Below are 19303 nucleotides of genomic sequence, written 5' to 3'. Positions count from 1 at the left end.
ATGAAACAAACTATTGCTTTCAGGAAGATTTACCACCCCCCCCCCCCCCCCCCAAAAAAAGGAAAGAAAGAAAAATTCAGACCAAGAAGTTATTTAGTTCCTCTCTGCCTTGTACAAATTTTAAAAGCCATAAAGAATTTACTTTTTATGTATCTCTAAAGCTAAGTTATATAAACACAACTTTTTCTCTTAAAATCTCAAAGGCATACAAAATACTTATTAAGCAGCACAGACTTTCTCGTTTTACTGAACTACACTGACGTGACAGCACTGTGAAGCCTGCAGTTCCATACTCCAGTGATTCTTTAATACTCACATAAATATGGACATAAGGCTACAAATACATTCTGATGACTTGTAACTGGCCTCACTGGAATACAGAGTATTTTGTCTATTTGAACAGGTACTTTTGCAAAGGTCACACTTCTCAATAGTAAATTCTAATTAACAGAAGAGTTTGAGGGAAAAATTTTTAAAAAAACACTTACTGCAGTAGAAATTACTGAAGTAATACACCTAAAGAATCAATACTAAAATTAAACATTCATTCAGTTTTCTTTGAAGCTTAACTAAATTGCGAGGAAACATTAGAACTCCACTTATTTTGAACTTCCTTTCAGCAGTTATGCATTTCATTTCTACCTAGTAACCTAAGAAAATAATTTTACTGATATAAGTGTAACAGCAGCATTTATAATTCAAAACTCCTTTGATTATTTAATAATTCAGATGTTGTATTACTGAACATATTATTAGCACTCATACAAGCAAAAAAGGGGGATTTTACCTCAATAAAACTAGGTAAACTGGATACGAAATGTGCTCAGGAGTTTCAACCAAAACAACTTCTAGTTTCTTAATTCTACAAGACTGATGTATGTTTTGGGGATTTTTAACATTCAATCAAGTTTCAGGACACTATCCTTATCAGAAAGAACCACCTCACATGCTCAGCTGTCAGCCTGTACTAAAATGCTCTTTTTTCCAGGCCCAAAAATTCTGATAATGGATGTGCTTTCAAAGGAGTTAAATGGAACTTACCTCTGGCCCAGCGAACAGGGTAAAGATGTTTCCACAGAGATCCAGTTTTAGCCAACTGTGACCATTCAGTGCTTACTTGACTACACTGACATAACTCTTGGGGGTTAAGGTAACTGAAAATGGTCACCATTACTTCAGGAGGGAGATTAGTAATATTTGTGGTGTGCCCTGTTACTTCGGTTTCTGAAATACAGAAAGCATGTGTTAATTGAAGCACAGCCTCACAGCTTTAATAACACCAGTGCAACTCACATTTTGACTTGAAAAATCAAAAAATACGTCTGAAAAATTTTTAACAACTGTTAAAGATAGGTATTGGTTTGGCTTTAAAAAGCTTTCACTGTAATGAAACACCTTGAACAACAACAAACCAGCTCATTTTTTTGTTTGCCACTTTCTCATCTGGCTCACTCATTCAAAAAAAAAAAGTAAATTAATGCTACTCAACCACAGAAAGATGAAAGCCATACCTGCTATAAATGAAATGCTTTAAGAAAAATGCCTTCTGTTGCAGGTGGTATCTGTACCTGGTCTGCCACATTCCCAGGAAACAGTACTAGCACGCAGAACCTACCAGCTGGGACCACTCTCGCTGGAAGCACTCAGCCTCTTGACTGGGACACAGAAAAGTTCATGCTCAACTCTTGGCACCTGTCTTGAACTTTATTTCTAGCTTTAGCAGCTAGCATTGACAATTTTAACTTCTGAATGATGATGAGCCATTCAGGCTGTAAAATAATAAATACTAAGTACTAAGATGAGATAATGCTAAGTACTAGGTGAGAGACGAAAATTTGACCACTGTAATTAATACTTCAATGGACAGCAGTAGGAACTATTTCCAACAGCTCTCCCTGATCACCATACTGCAAAGAGAGCTGCACACTATATAAAATAACAAATTCAGAGCTTTGGTTAGTGAGGCCTTTGGCTGTTTTAAGAGATTTTTAATGGCTTTTTTCAGAAAAATTTGCTTGAAAAACTCCTAAAGGAGTTTTTAGGAGTCCTTCGAAACAGCAGGCTTTACTTATAGTGGGGTTTTACTTCTAAAGTGCCTGGAACTTTTACAGAAAAAGAAGCATTAGATTTTTGTTTTGCAAAGAAGCTTCAAAAGTGAGCATAATGTAAACTTTATCACGTCATAAGCTATTGCTACTTCAAAAAATATAATTAAATACAGTTTCAGTTATGAATCAATGTATTTATTTGTACAACTAGCATGTTGCTGCATGAATTACAGAGAATTTTGCAGGAAAATGCAGTTAAGCTTGCACAGGACTGCAAGCTATTTTACTTTCTTCCCTTTCTTAAAAAATAACAAAAAATACATATTCTCCTCTCCCAAAGCCTGAAACACAATGATTGCAGAATTACTATTGTCCCAAAAACGGCTATTCCAGCTAGATTTAACAGCAAGTAATGCCACAAAGCTACGTCTGTCACATTCATCTGTTAAGACTCAATAGTATTTCACAGAATGGACCATGATCTTTTCTGAAGGCTTCACCTGGAGGGCAGAAAACGACCAGTTGAGTAGTTCAGAGAAGTCAAGTTTTATCAAGAAAATCTGATACAGAGTAATTAGTCAAGTTTCTCTAATGAGAGCAGCACATTTTATCAACATCACAAACTCAGTCTTGAGAGCTCACTCCGTATATCAGACTCACACCAGCCTTACACTTTTGGTACATTAACTCCCCTTCCTTGCAGCATCAATTCTTTTTTGTTAAGAGAGAAAACTCTAAATACTGACAACTTAGGCTGATTCAGGAGTCATAAAATGAGCCTGAAGTCTACTTTAGTAGTTATTTATTCTAAGTTTCACCATAAAAGGTAATTGGAGATAAATGCAAAGTAAGTACCCACTTTCAGAACACACATTTCCTCTGACTTATTCACATGCTGCACAGATTCATTCACTTGCATTACTCACAGATCCTTTCTCATTCCTGAGAGGCCCAGGAAAGTTAGGTAGAGGAGCTGGGAAGGTGAATGCTTTTAATCTGAAATATTGTCACTTGGATAACTATTCTGTGTTATTAAAACATCAACAGAAAAAGCTTACAAAGCTTACAAACCAAGAATGAAATGCAGACTCTGGAAATAGAAAATATAATTTCAATAGAAGCATGAAATTAAAAGTTAATTACATTTTCTATCTGTTTATTGTATCAAATATTAACATGGGAGGAAAGAGAGAAGAAGACTGTTGAGAACAGGTAAATAGTGAAGTACTATCTCCCTTACAACTTGCCAAGATGCCCATATCAAACAATTAAGTTTCTGAAGTTTCAAAACTGGTTTGCAGATATGCCCATTTTATAAGAACTACTCTTTCTGCCCATATGTAACTAGGTACATCACTAGGTGTGTTGTTTAGATAAAAACTGCAGTTTAAAAGCTACTTTAATTAGATACTTCACCTTGATCTGCCTTCTCATCCACAGAATACTTAAAGACCTTCTGAAGTTCTTCTGCTTGATTCCACTTACTGAGACCTCTGAATTCTGCAGCCTCTTTCTGTGAGCAGTGCTGTGCAATTACTTTCTTCTTAATATCTTTCAGCTCTTCATAAGTGAAGTATTCCATCAACATTGGCTGAAAAACCTAACACAAAGGAAAAAGGGAAAAAAAAATCTGGTGCTGACAGAAATAATCAGTAACACTACACAGATCTACCTACACAGAATTTCCTGTTTCAAATTCTCTCAAAGTAAAACATGTTATTCATTAAGTGAACCTAAGGACAGGACCATGGAAGTTTTAAATTCTAACTCCCTACCTTCTGACAGAACATAGCACAGTATCATGCAAGCTGTTTTAATTGTTTTCCCCATCAGAATAAGGAAGGGATTAAAGTTGCTTAACCTATATAACTTATCAAGGTACTCACATGGAAGGCAAAGTAAAAAGGAAGAAAAACATGAGAAAAGACTTCCCATGGACAGGCTTGAGAAGATGCTTCCCAGTTTTTGGATACCCATAAATCATCAGACTGGCAGTACTAGTCTGTGTTTCAAATATAGGTCAGAAGCTGTTTGGGAGTGTCAGTTTGAGTCATGAAGCACTGGTTTACAGGACATCTCTTTTCTCATTTAAGTTTTGCTACATATCCATTTAAACTACTTGCTGCAAACAATCCTAGCCCAATGGACTTCTGTTATCAATTTTTTTAAGAATTAGAATTTCAGCATTAACTTCCTATATTCTCAGTTTCAGAACATGTCACTTTTCAGTCAGAGTACTGAACAATGACACCACAGTCTTGAATGTAAATTAGCATAGCAATAAAAACAGAGAACTGAAGAAACAACGAACTTCTGAGCCATTTGTCCCTATTCAGTTATTCCAAACCCCAAGGAAGGTCTTCATCACATTTGAAGAAAATCTTTACCTACCTCCTCTTCCTCTTTCATATGAGGAAGGAAATCCCTGGTAAAGGCCTCCAATCTCTCCTTCAGCTGTTTCGCATAGTTTAGCTGTTCATATTCATTCTGAGAAGAAAGCAAAGACTTAATGGTTACCCAATCTCATCCAGTCATCCAAGGATTGAACTGTCCAATAAAGCAGTGGTTCAAAGGAAAGCCCATTATGCCCTTCCCATGCATGCAGCAGGTTTGCCCTACTTCATGGTGAGAATGTGTTTACTTAATGACGCTGACACTGAGTAACAGGCAGAGCAAAGGTCCCATTTATTGTCTTAGCATATATGAATTCATTTCTCTAATCCCATTTTTACTTAGGAGCAAAGACTGAAATCTGCCAATCTGCAATCTCACACGAAGTTCAAAGTAGTAGCAGACTAATTTAAGTATTTGCATGGTTTGTATATACAGTGTTCTATGATAAAACAGCTCTACTTGATCTTTTAACTGAATACATTTTACCTTAGTTATTCTAAAATTCTAACTTCCAAATTATAATCAAAATTTATGGTCAGGCTTCCTGTACAGATTTTTACTTTGGAAATTGAAAGAACTCTTAAATAAAGATCTAACTGACTTGTAAACATTCAAGTTCATCCAACCTCATGTATAAATTTGTTAAGACTACTCTCTGAGTCACTGGTAAGAAGCCGATTCTGAAATCTGCCCAGTAATTGCAACATACTGAAGTTCCTCCTAACTCTTACTGTGAATGCTGTTTCTCTTTTTAAGCTTCTACAACATCAAGAAACCCTGACTATTACAGAGATAAGATTAGGCCATCAGTTTAAATTAAACTAACCACTAAAGAAATCTGGTTTTGCACACTTAAGAAATCAAGTAACAGAATAACACCAGCATCCTATCAGAGAAGGTCTAACACATAGCCAAGTGTTAAATTTCCTTCTTTCCTCCATTTCCTGATTTGTTCATGGACACAAAGCAAAATTTAAGGTTTATTATGCATAGGGAAAAAAATCATTGTAGGGTTCCCAAGTCAAAATGAGGCTCAGATGGTAAAACAGAGTCAATCAATTGCATATTTAGTATTTTTCTTACTGAAAATCTGTACCACACATACTAGAAATGTAATGTGGGATGTCCAACTGGACACTATAGTTCTTATATAGGAAGGAAGGAAGGAGGAGTTGAGTTGGGTATCCTTAGAGAAAGACATGGAAGAATTCAAGAAGAATTCTACTGGAGAAGAACTTTGAGTTAAGTCGCTATCAAAAAAGCCAGATGCAGAAATAACAGAGTTCTTTGATGACTGGACTACTAACAGGACTGCTGAGCCACAGATTAATGGAAGGAGTACATGAGCCACAGAATAAAACAATGCTGCTTTTTTTGTAAGTCTGGGAATCATCTCCATTTGTGACAACAATCACCAAAAAAAAGATCCTCAAGGTTTCCTAACTAATTAATAAAACCCCATTATTTCTATAGCCAGGAACTTCTGAGCAGTTAGCCAAACAGTCTTTATATTTGAAACTTCCCTGCTATCTCTCCAGAACACCTCAAATTATACAGTGAAGACTGTCTGTCACAAAACACATCTCTGAAATTTTTTTACTAGAAACTCAGTAATTGTGGTAAATGGCAAAAGAATTTGTGTTTTGGACTAGAAATAAAAGTTTCTTCTTCCTCATTAGTTTCATTCATAAAGAATATGAAGAGCCAAGGCAAACTAATATGTAATCACAGAATGTTTTCCTCAGGTCACCAATCTCTCATAGCCTACTTACCTTGACATTCTTTAGCCCTTTCTCAAACAGGCTAAGCATCTCTGAGAGTTTGTTGTCCGAGTGCACGTTGTACACAGTCCGGCTGCGCTGCTGAAGCAAACCAATGATACACTCATTTTCAATCTGCTCATGCATCTTAAATTCCTTGAATGTAGCATAAAGAGATTGCAGCAGAGCCCGAAAATCATTGTTGTTGGAGAAGTTGGTCTTGGAAAGCTAGAAAAAAGAAAAGTTCATGAAAAAACAATGAAAATCATGTCCAACTCAAGTTAAATCCTTAGAATAGGCATCAGCTCCAAAGAATTCATCACTTCCCTTACTTATAAAAGGTAAACACCATCAGTTTTAAACACAAAACGAAGCCATTAAAATCAAAGTTGTATTTAAGCAACATAAACTAAATCTTGTGAAATACTGAGGCAAACAAACGTAGAAAGATTTCCTGGCGGAAGTCAATGCAATCTCCCCAGCCCAGCAGATTACTGACAGGACCTTTCCCAATCCACATTTTTGTCCATACCAAAAGCCATTAACATAGGCCCCTGAGCCCATCCTTAGGGATGTATTACCCATAAGGAATATTGAGTCCTACCAGTGAATACAAACTACATTAGGTGTTGGAGAAGGTTTCCAATGGAGCAAAACCCAACAAATCAAGACAGATCAAAATTCTAGGTAATACAGTAGTGCCATTTTTACATGTGTACAGTCACCATCAGCAACAATACATTTAAAAACTGCATTTTCCTTCAGTGAACATAGAAAACCAGAGATTTTTCCATTCTTATGCTTTATTCCAAGCACAGCTTCAAGAATCATAGCCTACAGCAGTAGCAGGCTACAAGACCAAGCACTAAAAGTAGACTCCAATTCAGAAAACAAGCTACCATAATATTCCAAAGTGGCTTACCTATAAAGACTCTGGAATCTATGAGTTTTACAAGAAATGGGAATCTGAGACATACATATTACTTACATCAAAATCAACTACAAATTGAGATATGCAAATTTTTTTTCATTAAAAACCCCCAAATGTACTTACTCATTGTGACATTGCATTGCCACTTCCTGGCAGGCACCAGCAAAATGCAACTGAAACATGCTGGACACTTGCCAAATCCTTATGCAACTCCAAGTCAGCTGTGCATACTGTACATTACATGCTACATATGAGCAAAATGACTCTCACTATGGAAAGACAAAGTTACTTAGCCCCAGAAGTGAGAGAAAATACAGTGAGGCTTAAGAGGGGTTTTTGGTTTTTCTCTTTTTTTTCCAATACACTTTAGACCAACTACTGACAGAAATCAGAAAAAATTTATGCCTGTAACACACTGTTAGGATTTGAAGCATATGTTGTTCTGTATTCCTAATGGGGAAAGATCTTGGCTTCAAAGGCCATTTCAATCTCCCACTACACCGAGAGAATACAGCATTAGAAGCAGTGGCACTACATGAAACTGAGGGCTTGACTTTCCACACTGAAAAGAAGAAGCCTGAGCCAGCACAGGCAAAGGGCACAGAAGCAACTCCTCAGGACAGCCTCCTCGCCTCCCAGAACCTGTGGGTAACGTCTCAATAACTAACTGGGGTTTCTCAGGTGGCATTTCCTTTGATCAAGGACAGTGTTGATACAGCTCATTCTACCCATAAGGATCCACAAAGTGACTGAAGGCAGTCTCCAAAGACCCTTTTCCCTCCAAGAATCCCACATGCTCCCAAATGCTTAGCATTTTGATTGACTTAAAAAATATAAACAAGACTGCTGAAGTGGGTAACAGGAAGGTTCCACAAATCTACTGTATTCTGCTGTTGGCTTTAAAAACAAATCATGAAAATGGTTCTGATAAAAAACTGGCATCTGCTCATCATCTTGACTCAAAGCCTTTTCAAGACTCAAAATGTTCTGTTGAATCTACCTATTGTCATCCACAAATCTAGAATAATAATCCACAAATAATCAATGTGCATGCAAGAACATCCATTAGAAATGGATTGTTATAGAAGCCACTGTAACATGAAGCACTTGTATTTTCACCTCTGCTACTGAGGCTTCCAGCAGAGATATCCAGCAGATTAGGATCTATGGAGAAGATATTGAAGTTCAGTAACTATACTTGAATCAGAAATCACTGTATTAAAAAGGTCAGCCAAAGCTGAGAACAACTGGCTTTTCAGAGGACAGATAGCCTAGCAACAAAGTCGCCCAGTCAGACCTGTAATTTCATTACCAGGATTGATGAAGTCTCATGATAGGGGACCAAGACTATTAACAGACAGCAGCTACTCCATTCCAAGGTCCACTTTTCACCAGCTCTAACAAGGAAAACGAGTGCAGGAGTTTAGTAGGGCCAGAAGAAAAATCCCACACCCCCAGATTCAAAGAGAGAATGGCAAGGAAGAAGAAATGGACTGGATAATGGATTTTTTTTAACTCATCAAAAATATAAAGCCTGAGAAAACCCTGAACAGGCTTAAAATCCACAGCACTAAACCACAGCCACCAGTGTTCAAGAAACTTGGGAGCTTCCTGGGCTTCTGAAGACATTACATTTAAACAGCTGTACATTACAGCACAACTGGTTTTGTGTTTGGAATGCAAACTCTAATTGAGGAGCAGTACCACAAGAGCAACAGTTTCAGTGGCTCCTGAAATTAAGAATTATTCATAACCCAAACAGCCTGAGCAACTGTCCAAACAACAGTCAGTCCTTTGTATTGTAATGTCTGTTTGAAACACATCGGAGACTTATGGCGGATGCAGCCATCATCTGGAAGTAGCCAGGAGCTTTGAAATTCACTTTATTTAAACTTTTATTAAAAGAAAAAAAATTATGCAACTGTTAAACTTTATTATTAAACTTTAAACTTTTATTAAAAGAAAAAAAATTATGCAATTAAAGCATAGCCATACTTGAAAAATCTTTGTAGCTCAGACAAGTATATGCCAGCTCTAGGTGAGTGTTCACCTTATTGGACTATAACAGAGCAATTAACACAGTCAAGATGAATGTACAGACTTGTAGCAAACATACATCTTTCCTTACTAAAACACACTGGTTAATTTTTGTGCTTAAAGAACAAAATACCAATCCTGGCAATATTAACAGCAATTGCTCTTTAGACAGTGCTTCATGTTCACAACACTCAACTGAAATAACTCTACCCTCAACTCTTGCAGCTCCCTCATGGCTTTAGTGCTTTCATAAAAAAAAAAAATTAAACTTTCTATCTGATGAAGACATAGACGTTTCTATCCAAAATGTTGTGAATAAATAAGGAAGCTCAAAACTGCTAATTAAATAACCAAACAAAACACAGTATTTAACTTGGTTTCTGGAAGTGTTTTATACATGGAAAAATGTCTTCTCAGAAGAAGGAATTTAATTTTCCAGCAATGTTAGTTTACAGTGAGTAAACTGAAACAGTTTTTTCCTACTAACTATGCCAAAAATACATTTAAGAAGTGAAAAATGTTTGCTTCTTCCTCCCAACCATACTATGAACCAACAAGGAGAAAGCAGCAAAGAGGAATAAAGAAAAAGTACACTGCTCTTATCAGACTAGCACAGCCATAAGCAAAGTCTATGCTGCATGCTAACATTCCCAGTTACAACTATCTCTATTCCCAACTACAAGCTGGAAAACAACAAAAAATTGAAGAAGGAGAATAGGAGCAGAAAAAATTATTTTTTCACTCTCCCTATAGATTTCACAAATTTAAAATGGAATAATTTCTCAAGGTTAAGAAGTTTCATGTGGGTACAAATTCACAAGCCACTTTATTTCAAATGGAGGTTTTCCCTATAAGCATGTGAATTCTGAACAAGCACTAACCTTAAAAATTCAGTCTGGAATCTAAAAAAATTGAAGACATTTTTTTCTTCCTGGTCTTCTTGATCAATTGTTGTTCTTTCTCATGTGTCATCCCAAGTTAAATTTTTGAGAGGTCATTCCCCTATATTCTATGTATAACCACATCAAGACAATCAGTTGATAGCCATAGGATATGAAATAAAAGATGTAATATTCCTGATAATCAATGCAGACTAGACTCCTACCACTAGTTAACTTATTAGATTTAAAACTAATTTAAGAAATAGTAAAATATTTCTCATTATGGAGCTGGTAGACGATTCTGATTAAAAGAAAAAAGATATCAGGATAAATATCAGGGAAGTTTTTCACCCACAAGGTGGCTGGGAACTGGAACAGGCTCCACAAGGAAGCAGTCACAACACCAAACCTGACAGAATTCAAGAACCTTTTGGACAACATTGTCAGGCACATGGTGTGACTCTTGGGGTTGGGATTCTTGCACAAGGCCAGGAATTGGACTCAATGATTCTGATGGGTCCCTTCCAACCCAGAATATTCTATTATCCTATTCTACAATTCTATGAAAAAAACCAACTGATTTTTATAATAGAATAGTACCAGAAGAAAAAAGGAGCAGGCATTACTAGTCAGCTGTATCTTTTCACTGTTACATTCTTAGGTATTAGCACTCTGCATTTGCAGTAGCACTAAAATTCAAAGGACAAACCTGGACTCTGCAAAGGCATTTATCTCAATTTCAGGCACAAGAAAACGGAGGAACAAAATCCATAACAAGGTGTGCCTGTGTCAACAGCAAGAGCATGTGCTTTCATGTTATACTTAATCTGCTGGAAATGAGGGCGTGGGCATGGAGGAGGAAACACACCGAGGGAGCAGCCCTGCCTCTAACTGCACATTCCTGCTGCTTCCCTGCAAGATGTGCTGGCAATCATGCAGCTGCAAGATGAATCCCTCTGGTGTACTAATCCAGGAAGGAGCTCTGCCTTTTACTGGGTTCATTTTTCACCTGGCTGGAGCACCAGTAACACCCAGTTACAAGCCATGTCCTACTTAGGAATCCCCAAGAAGTTCAGCTGATACTGTCCCCAAGGAAGAACTCAGGTGCTGAGGTAGCCAAGCCAGGAGAATGACTGTCCTCAGTGCTACCTCTCCTTGGCTTGCTCTTTATGTAAAATATAGGAGGTGAACAGTAAGAGAATTAGCGAAACTGCTTCACACTCCCACCTGTTTATGTGTATGAAGCCTTAAATCAGGGGAGAAATCAGTTTTCCACCCTGGGCACTTTTCTTGGCAATGGGTCAACCCAAATAATAGCAATTATTTAAGCAGGAAGGACAGAATGTGGCAGAACCCAACAAGAAATCCAAAGTTTTCAAATGCCCTTTTTTCTGATGTTGTCTTCTCAATGCAACCCCATCCTCTGTGTAATCTCCTAGTTGTTTTGCAGCATCACTAAAGTCTTGAAACTGCTTTTTAAAAAACCCAACTACTCAAAAAAAAAAACCCAAACCAAACAAAACAGACAAAAAGCCCCACAAACCAAACCCAACCAACAAACAGCACAGAAGATTCAGGAACACAAAATTACAGAATTATTTTGTTTTCAAAGAACACTGGCAACAGGGAAGGTGAAACCTCATATTCTATTTTCAAAGGCTAAGATCAAGCTGACAAATGCCAAACATAAGAGAACAGTGAAAAAACCTCCTGTATTTCCATTTTCATTGGTGTCTTCCATATCAGTCTTGTACTATATCCACAGTCAATTTTCTCTAATGAACACCTATAGATCAGGTTTTGAACCATGGAGAGCATTTCACAATGAGATATGAATAACAACATGGGACTAACTCAACCAAGATTTTCAGTGATGCAATTGCTACAAATGTCAGATCCTCTTGGGGTTCACAGTAGAAAGCACAGCTCAAGATGCACTGATAAAATCAGCTAAGCCTCCTTCACCATGTGATTTCCACAGGCAGAAGCTTACCAAGGCTGGAAGAAAAAAAGATATCACCAGGTCTGTAGAGAAGAACCAAAAAGAATAAAAAAAATTAAAACCAATTAAAAAGCTACTAAATATATGAGCTATGAGGACCCTGAATGAAAACATGATGAACACTTGCAACCATGCTGTTATTTATCTACCTGTGTCACAGTATTCTAAATGCCATGGAAGACTTCTTTCCTGGTTTATACCCTCAAGGATACAGGTTCCTACTAAGACCTGGTCTTCTGGCCCTCTGTAAGGTCATACCTGAAGCCCCAGGAGTGAAATCTCCCACTGCAGTAACTCACAGAATCAGAGCAAAAGTGTCTTTGCACCTCTGCATCAGCCTGACTATAAGTTCCTAACACAAAGGTGGACACTGGAAAAATTCTCCATTCCAGCTTAATCCATCTTGGGCACTAACTGCAAAAGCAAAAAGCCAAGTAAGTCTCAAGAATTACAACTTGCAGTATTTAATCAGCTAGAGCATATTCTAGGATAACTGCACAAAACCTGTACTAACACTGATACACACTAATTACAGTTCCTGGATTCCTAAAAGGCACCAGTTTCTTTTTTTTTTTTTTTTTTTTTTTTTTTTTTTTTTTTTTTGTAACACAGAACATGAGAGAATAAATTGTTGCAAAAAGGACAAAGGTGGGTTGTTACTGCTCTCCAGAACAGACTGGGACAGAGGATGAAAAATCAGAGCAGTGTGTGAAAGGTGAACAGAAAACTTTTCTTATATAATGCTGGGGCAAAAATAGTTAATAAGCAATTACTTGGGAGAAAAAACTGCTATCATGTCTGGCAGGCAAAAAAAGACATAAAAGCATCTGGTAAGTAAGAAAAAATAGGTGTTTTGATAGACAAAATTCAAGAAAGTATGAGAAGGTAGCAACAAGTGCTGGAAGTGTCCTGAAAAAAGTGAAATTGCTATACAGCTCTGAGAAACCTCAAAAAAGATAACTGGTATAGCTCCTGATGAAACAGACATAGACAACAAACTGCCCCTCTATCCCTGGATGCTAATGAGGAGATTTAATTTCCTTCCATCTTTTGCCTGCAGTGAAAGCCTGCCTAAATTTGCAGACTTACTACAGCTAAACATCTCAAGCAGCTCTTTCATCCCAAGCAAAGGTGAAGGCAAATGCTCAATGCTACAGCACATTAACTGGGAATAACCAAAAACTATGAATTTCTAAACCAACACACACTTACTTGAAGCAACACTGGAAAATTAATGGCAGTGTACTGAAATATTGAAAAGGGATTTCAAAAGGAGAAAAAAAGCTTTACCAGCTTTTTTTTTTTATTAGAAACACAGATACACTTTTCTTCTTGGAACATGCATTTGCTGCTCTCAAGGCCATCAAGGGAAAAACATTTCACTTTGAAACAGTAAGTCCTAAGTTAATTGGTCCAATTTTTCAGATTTCAGTCCCCCTGGCTGCCAGAAAAAGTATGATCTTGATGTGATCATAAAATGCCCTGTCCAATGCTTTACAATGCCAAATCCACTCAATTCAGAGGATTTTTCACTTCTAAATGGTTCATCATACTACAGATGACACAAGAAAATCACAAATTTAACATATGAAACCATTTCATTCTCTTCAGCAGAAGCCAAAGGTAAGTGCAGGCAACTTGAACAGAACAGCATTTAGACTTCAAATTAAGAGGACAGAGAACAGAGATTATAAGAGAAGAAAAGCAATACTTTAAGTCGACTTTAACAGGAAAGACAGATGACAACAGAAAAAATTAATGTCTTCTTTGCTCAAATCTGCATGAAAAAATTAACCAGAAAAAATATTTATGGCTAATAATTTTTAGCTAAGAGTCAGAAGTGTAGACTAGAAAAGAAAAACACTAGTTAAATATTTATGCAAGTTCAATGCATTCAAGTCACCAGAATATGACAAAATTGATCTAAATTTCCAGGAAGAACTAGCCAAAGCAATTACTGAACCATGAGAAATAACTGCAGAGGTCTTTTGTAGAAAGATGAGATCACAAGAGACTGAACTGAAGCAAACAAAAGAAGGACCTTAGATGCTTTTGCTCAAACACCCAAAGGTTTCACAATAAAGCTGAGCTATTAAAGCAGCTGTTCCCTCCTGCCATGGTTCACCCTGTTCCCTCCCATACTGACAACCTGGTTCTGGAGCTTGTTTGACCTCTTACTGAGCCAGTTTTACTGAATCACCTTTCGCTTCAGTTCCCCAGATGAACTAGCTGCTCATCACGCAGCCAGACAAGCATAAAGGATATCATCAGCAATTAACCCTTCCAGCAGCAGCCAGTTATCACAGCCACTCAGTCACAGGATGAAGTCCCATACCAGTTTTGAGAGGCAGACACAAGGACGTGAGAACAAGCAATCACCGCTATCTTCATTACAGCACTTAAGAGTGCAACCATTTTTCCTACTCCTAAAGCACCCTAAACTTGCTGGGCAATTCTGCATCACAAAGATGTGAAAATATGCTTTGGCTGCAGTAACTCCACAAGCGAGCAGGATGTTTGAAATGCCATACTGGAAGACATAGTGTCTTGCTTCTGAGCAAGGCCTAGCCAAAATTTAATTGCAGGCTGTATGTAGACCAGAGTCTGCTACTTTAGTAGTCCCAATCTTGAAGCTATAAGAATTAACAATTGGCAGATTTGTTTAGAAAAAAGAATCTGACTTCCTTTTGATAAGATAACCAAACCACTTACAACAGAAATGATACATGTTACAGATCATGATCTCTCTAAGGTTTTTGGTATTGTTTTACCTTAGAGCAAAGTAACTGAGCCTGCAGGAAATCACTGGGTAGCTCAAACACTTGCAAACAGTGCTCTCAAGCCCACGCTACCAGTCTCCAGCCAGACCAAAATGGGATTTTCATTATCAGCTGAAATCTGTGTTGTTTCATTTGTGACAGATACAATACTTTCAGACACAGCTAGGAAAGCTGGTATTACACAAGTGGCACATTCTCAAGTGCAGAAAACACAAGACCATAATGCGACAACAGAGACTGCCTCACTGGACATGAGCACACTGACTCGGACCAGTGCATAGTGCTCCATACAGGACAGGAGCCTAATGACAAAAATGAGAGGGAATTTGAGCATCAGTCCTCAGAGAAGCATGGGATTAGAGAAGCACAAAGCAAGTACGCTGCTGTTAAAAAAAAGAACTGCAGAACAACAAATCTGCTCTACTCGACACCAGCGCTGTCCTGTTCTGCACAAGATTTCAGGAAAACACAGACATAATTAGGCTGAGGTTTCACAGTAGCTTCAGTCAATCTAGCTGCTGGCTGTCACAGTCCCACTCTCTGCCTCCCACTGGCTTCAGTACCGATCTGACCAGGGCTTGCTGGCAGCACTACATCAACAGAAAACCCACCCTGCTTCAAAAAAAAAAAATGTTTTCTGCCAGTCTGGAGCCTGAGTCACCTCAAGCACTGATGGGAGCCAGAGAGGCAGGCAATCATAACAGCAGCAGTCAGCTTAAACTGTTAGAGAATGGCAGCTTAGTTCTGACAAAAGCAACAAGTACACTGAGGTACAGCAAGCGTGACCCACGTGATGGAGGAGAATGAATCCGTTTGCTTAAGCCAGAGAACACATAGCTAAGATGGAGGACAGGGCTACAACTGCAAATCAACACAAGATCTTTCTGAAAACGGAGAACGGTTCACTAGAGATGGGAAAACAGAATCTGCTCTATTTGTAGCAAAGATGACGTCAGGCATCAGGACAAGCATTTCAGTTATAAAGACTGTCTGCTGTAGCACTCCACTGCCTACAGGGGGGACATCCTCAGAGCACTTAACGAATCTTCTCATCATCAGAGTAGGAGACAGATTTGGCAACAGTGTGGATTTCCTTATTAAACATAATTCTAATTACTCATATTATCCAAGTCCAGGGCAGTGTATACAACACAGGTAAAAATGTCATTTAGGAATGCAGCAAAGGTACAGGGAGATCTTCGCTAGCAACAGCTAAAAAAGTAGAATAACTTTCCTAAACCACTAAACAGCTTAAATGTCCAATTTACTGTTCTGTCTCACATGAAGTCCTGGGAGAACAAAATAAACTGTGTATCTCTGTCCTAAAGGATCATTTAAGTGCCTATGTACTTCATCCATCAGAAACAATGTAATTGTTCTCCTGAGAAGCAAAGATGGATAAGCACATTTCACCCTCACTAACATCCAGTGGAATTTACTAAATTCAGACACTAGCAACAACTATATTACAGTGTACAGGGAATCCAATGAACACAGGTAACACATAATTCACAAAATTAAAGAACCCTCAAGGTCAAACTAAACTTATCATGAGCATGGCTTTGGAGGTTACACTTGCCATGTAAGCAGAACTACAGACTTACCTAATTGCAGCATCTCAATCACACAAGAAAGAAATTCAAATAGTGGGAGCTTTTCTGGTGCAAAGCTGACATTATAAGAAGTCACAGGCAAGGCACACGCCCCAAGTTCTGCAACAGGGTTTAAGGACATAAAATTGAACACTTTTTTTAAAAAGTGCCATTCCTTTATGCTTGCCCTTACTCAAAAGAACAGGGGAGCGAGAAAATTCCTGTATAAAAACTCTTAGAAAATAAAAGATTACGAAAAATACAAACTGGATAGTTTTAATAAAATTTTTCAATACTCAGGAAAACCAGTAATTGCTCCCCAGGAAGCTTTATCAGGCATGGCAAATTTGGTCCAAACTTTGTGGGAGGCTCAATAAAAGTGACAAAAATGCCTCTCTAGGAACAAAACCCAAACGACTACAAAATCCAGATGTTTAAATAAAACCTGTTCAGCTGCTGTCAAAAACACACTGAAACAGCTACCAGGAGTCAGTGGAGGTGTTTGTTTCCATTCCAATAAAATCCACTCTGTTACGATAGCACAAATTTTTCTGCCGCCACAGATTAAGTTAATTGCAAATGTACTCTCAAATAGAAGGCAAAGTGAAAAAAACTACACAAGGTCTCCCCTTCTCCTCCCCCCCAGACCCTGTGGTCAGCCTGTCCAGTTGGCAAATCCTGCAAAAACAGCTGTAGGTTTTCTTTAACCTGGTAGCAAATGGAAGAGGCACACGAAAGGATGAGGTGAATCCCAGAGCAGTGCAAGGTGCCATGAGGAAATCGGGAAGCATGAACTCCCCCATGCTGCTGGCACCAGTAAGCTATTGTAACAGTCTCTCATGTAACTTTACCGTTCTTTTAAATCTCTCTAGCCAATCTGTTTCTCCCAAACAGCCATTTATGCCCGGAGATGGGAGGCAAAACTTCTTGCAGTAGGAGTGCTGGCTGTGAAGTATTGGCCCAAAACCCTCCCACAACACTCAAAGCTGCTGCAGGGAAGTTTGCCTTTCAGGTGACACACCAGCCTTGATTACTTAACCACCCTGATGCAAGAATAAAAATTACCTTTGTTCACGAGCAAAATTACTTCTATTTAAAATAAAAGCACATACCTAGGGTACCTTTACGCCACTCACCAGCAGAACACTGTGCACAGACCCGCAAGCACGGTCCCGTGCGCTGCCGGAGTGCAAGCACGGCAAGCACGGCCGGGCCGCGCTGCCCGCGCAGGGAGCGCCAGGCCCGCGGCGGCTCTGCCGGGCTGCCCGGGCGGGGGGCGCTCCGTGCGCGGCACCGCCGCCCCTCCGCGCCGGGCCGAGCGGGACACAGCTCCCGGCAGGGCAGCGAGGGCAGCCCCAGCCGTGCGCGGCCGGGGAGCGGCACCGGCAGCCCGTGAGGGGCTCAGGAGCCCCGCGGCAGCGCAGGGCAGAAGTTACCGGCGGGGCCGGGGCGCCGACAGCTGCGCACTCCCCAAACCCTCCCTCCCGCCTCGGGGCAGCGGCGCGGGGACCGCCCCGGTCCGCTACCTTGTCGCAGTAGAGCCCCACGAGCTGCTTCATGCGCCAGTGCGGGGCGGAGAACACGTCCACCTCCTCGGGGAAGGGAGCCATGTTCTCCCCATGGAGCCGCGCCGCGAACGGCGGCGCGAACGGCGGCGCGAGCATCCGCACCGCGCGTGCGCCCGCCCCGCGTGACCGCGCCCGCCGCCCCGCGCGTGCGCGGCTGGCCCCGCCCCTTCCCGCCGGGAGCGGCAGAGCCGGGCCTGCCTCGGCCCGGCGGGTCTCGGTGTGGGATGCGCACTGCTCGGCAGCGCAGCCCTGGGTTCATCCTAGTGAGCTGCAGTACTGCACGACTGGAGATCCCGTGCCTTGGCAAGGCCAAGGTAGCAGCTTGCGGATGTAAAAAACACGTACGGAATCAGTTAGGTTGGAAAAGAGCTCTGAGGTCAAGGACTCCAGCCCGTGACCCAGCACCTTGTCTGCTAGACCATGGCACTGAACGCCACGTCGTCTTCCCTTAAACACCTCCGGGGACGATGACTCAGTCACATCCCTGGGCAGCCCATTCCCATGTCTAACCAGCCTTCCTCTGAGGAAATTCTTCCTAATGTCCAACCTAGAGCCTTCCCTGGAGCAGTTTAAGACTGTCCTGTCCTATTGCTATTTGCCTGGGAGAAACGACCGTCCCCCACCTGCTACAGCTCCTCCCAAGTGTTTTAGAGAGCAGTGAGCTCCACCTTGGTCTCGTCCAGGCTAAACACCCCCAGCTGCTCCCCACAACACTTGTGCTATGTTGCCCTGCTCCAGCACCTCAGTGTCCTTCCTGAACTGAGGGGCACAGAACTGGACACAGGATTTGCAGTGTGACCTCACCAAGAAAGGTCCTAGGAAAGCTATTTGTATATGCTGCAGCACGGAATCTGCACCCAACCCTTTGCAGCGTTTGTGCCAAACGAGTACAGTTAAGTGTGTTTGTTTAACATCCGAGGCGAATGGACCAGAAACACCTGCCTGTCATACTGATCTGCTTGTGCAACATTTCAAAGTAAACAGGAACACTGGGCCAAGCTGAGATTGCACATCAGTTTGACAAAAGCTGTAACTGTCAACCAACATGTAGTGTTGTAAAACTGTTGACCAGCATTGCAATATTCAGTAAATGTCACCAAAATACTTTGTCGAACACACAATAGATGCAGCAGGACCTTCTGACTGAAAACTGTGCAAGGTCTATGTTGCAGATATTAAATGTATTAGAGCTAGAGAGGTCATAGGTGTAAGCAATTCATTGTAAATATGTTGAAATATTTTCAGCAAAGTCACGTGAGTTTTTAGTCTGGTATTTCTCAACATTAGTATGTTGGGAATAAAATGCTGTT

The 19303-nt window shown here is 40.0% G+C and overlaps 1 protein-coding gene across 4 annotated transcripts in view; it reads right to left on the bottom strand.

Annotated features, from left to right (window-relative positions):
- Nucleotides 1-18118, bottom strand: part of FBXL5 (F-box and leucine rich repeat protein 5) — a 34217-nt gene extending 16099 nt beyond the window's left edge. For 3 of the 4 annotated variants that reach the window (XM_054632922.2, XM_054632924.2, XM_054632923.2), the window contains exons 1-5: nt 17952-18117; nt 6215-6430; nt 4440-4535; nt 3465-3648; nt 1042-1224 (exon numbers count right to left, since the gene is read on the bottom strand). In XM_054632922.2, coding sequence (XP_054488897.2) covers nt 1042-1224; nt 3465-3648; nt 4440-4535; nt 6215-6430; nt 17952-18089 — 817 coding nt within the window. In that variant the 5' untranslated portion in view covers nt 18090-18117. Of the gene's footprint in view, nt 1-1041; nt 1225-3464; nt 3649-4439; nt 4536-6214; nt 6431-17951 lie in introns of all 4 variants that reach the window. The other variant, XM_054632929.2, reaches the window with a different exon arrangement.
- Nucleotides 18119-19303: the final 1185 nt, after the last annotated feature.

This window comes from Agelaius phoeniceus, chromosome 4, assembly GCF_051311805.1.
Source record: "Agelaius phoeniceus isolate bAgePho1 chromosome 4, bAgePho1.hap1, whole genome shotgun sequence".
NCBI lineage: Eukaryota > Metazoa > Chordata > Aves > Passeriformes > Icteridae > Agelaius > Agelaius phoeniceus.
This window is presented reverse-complemented; position numbering and strand designations above follow the sequence as displayed.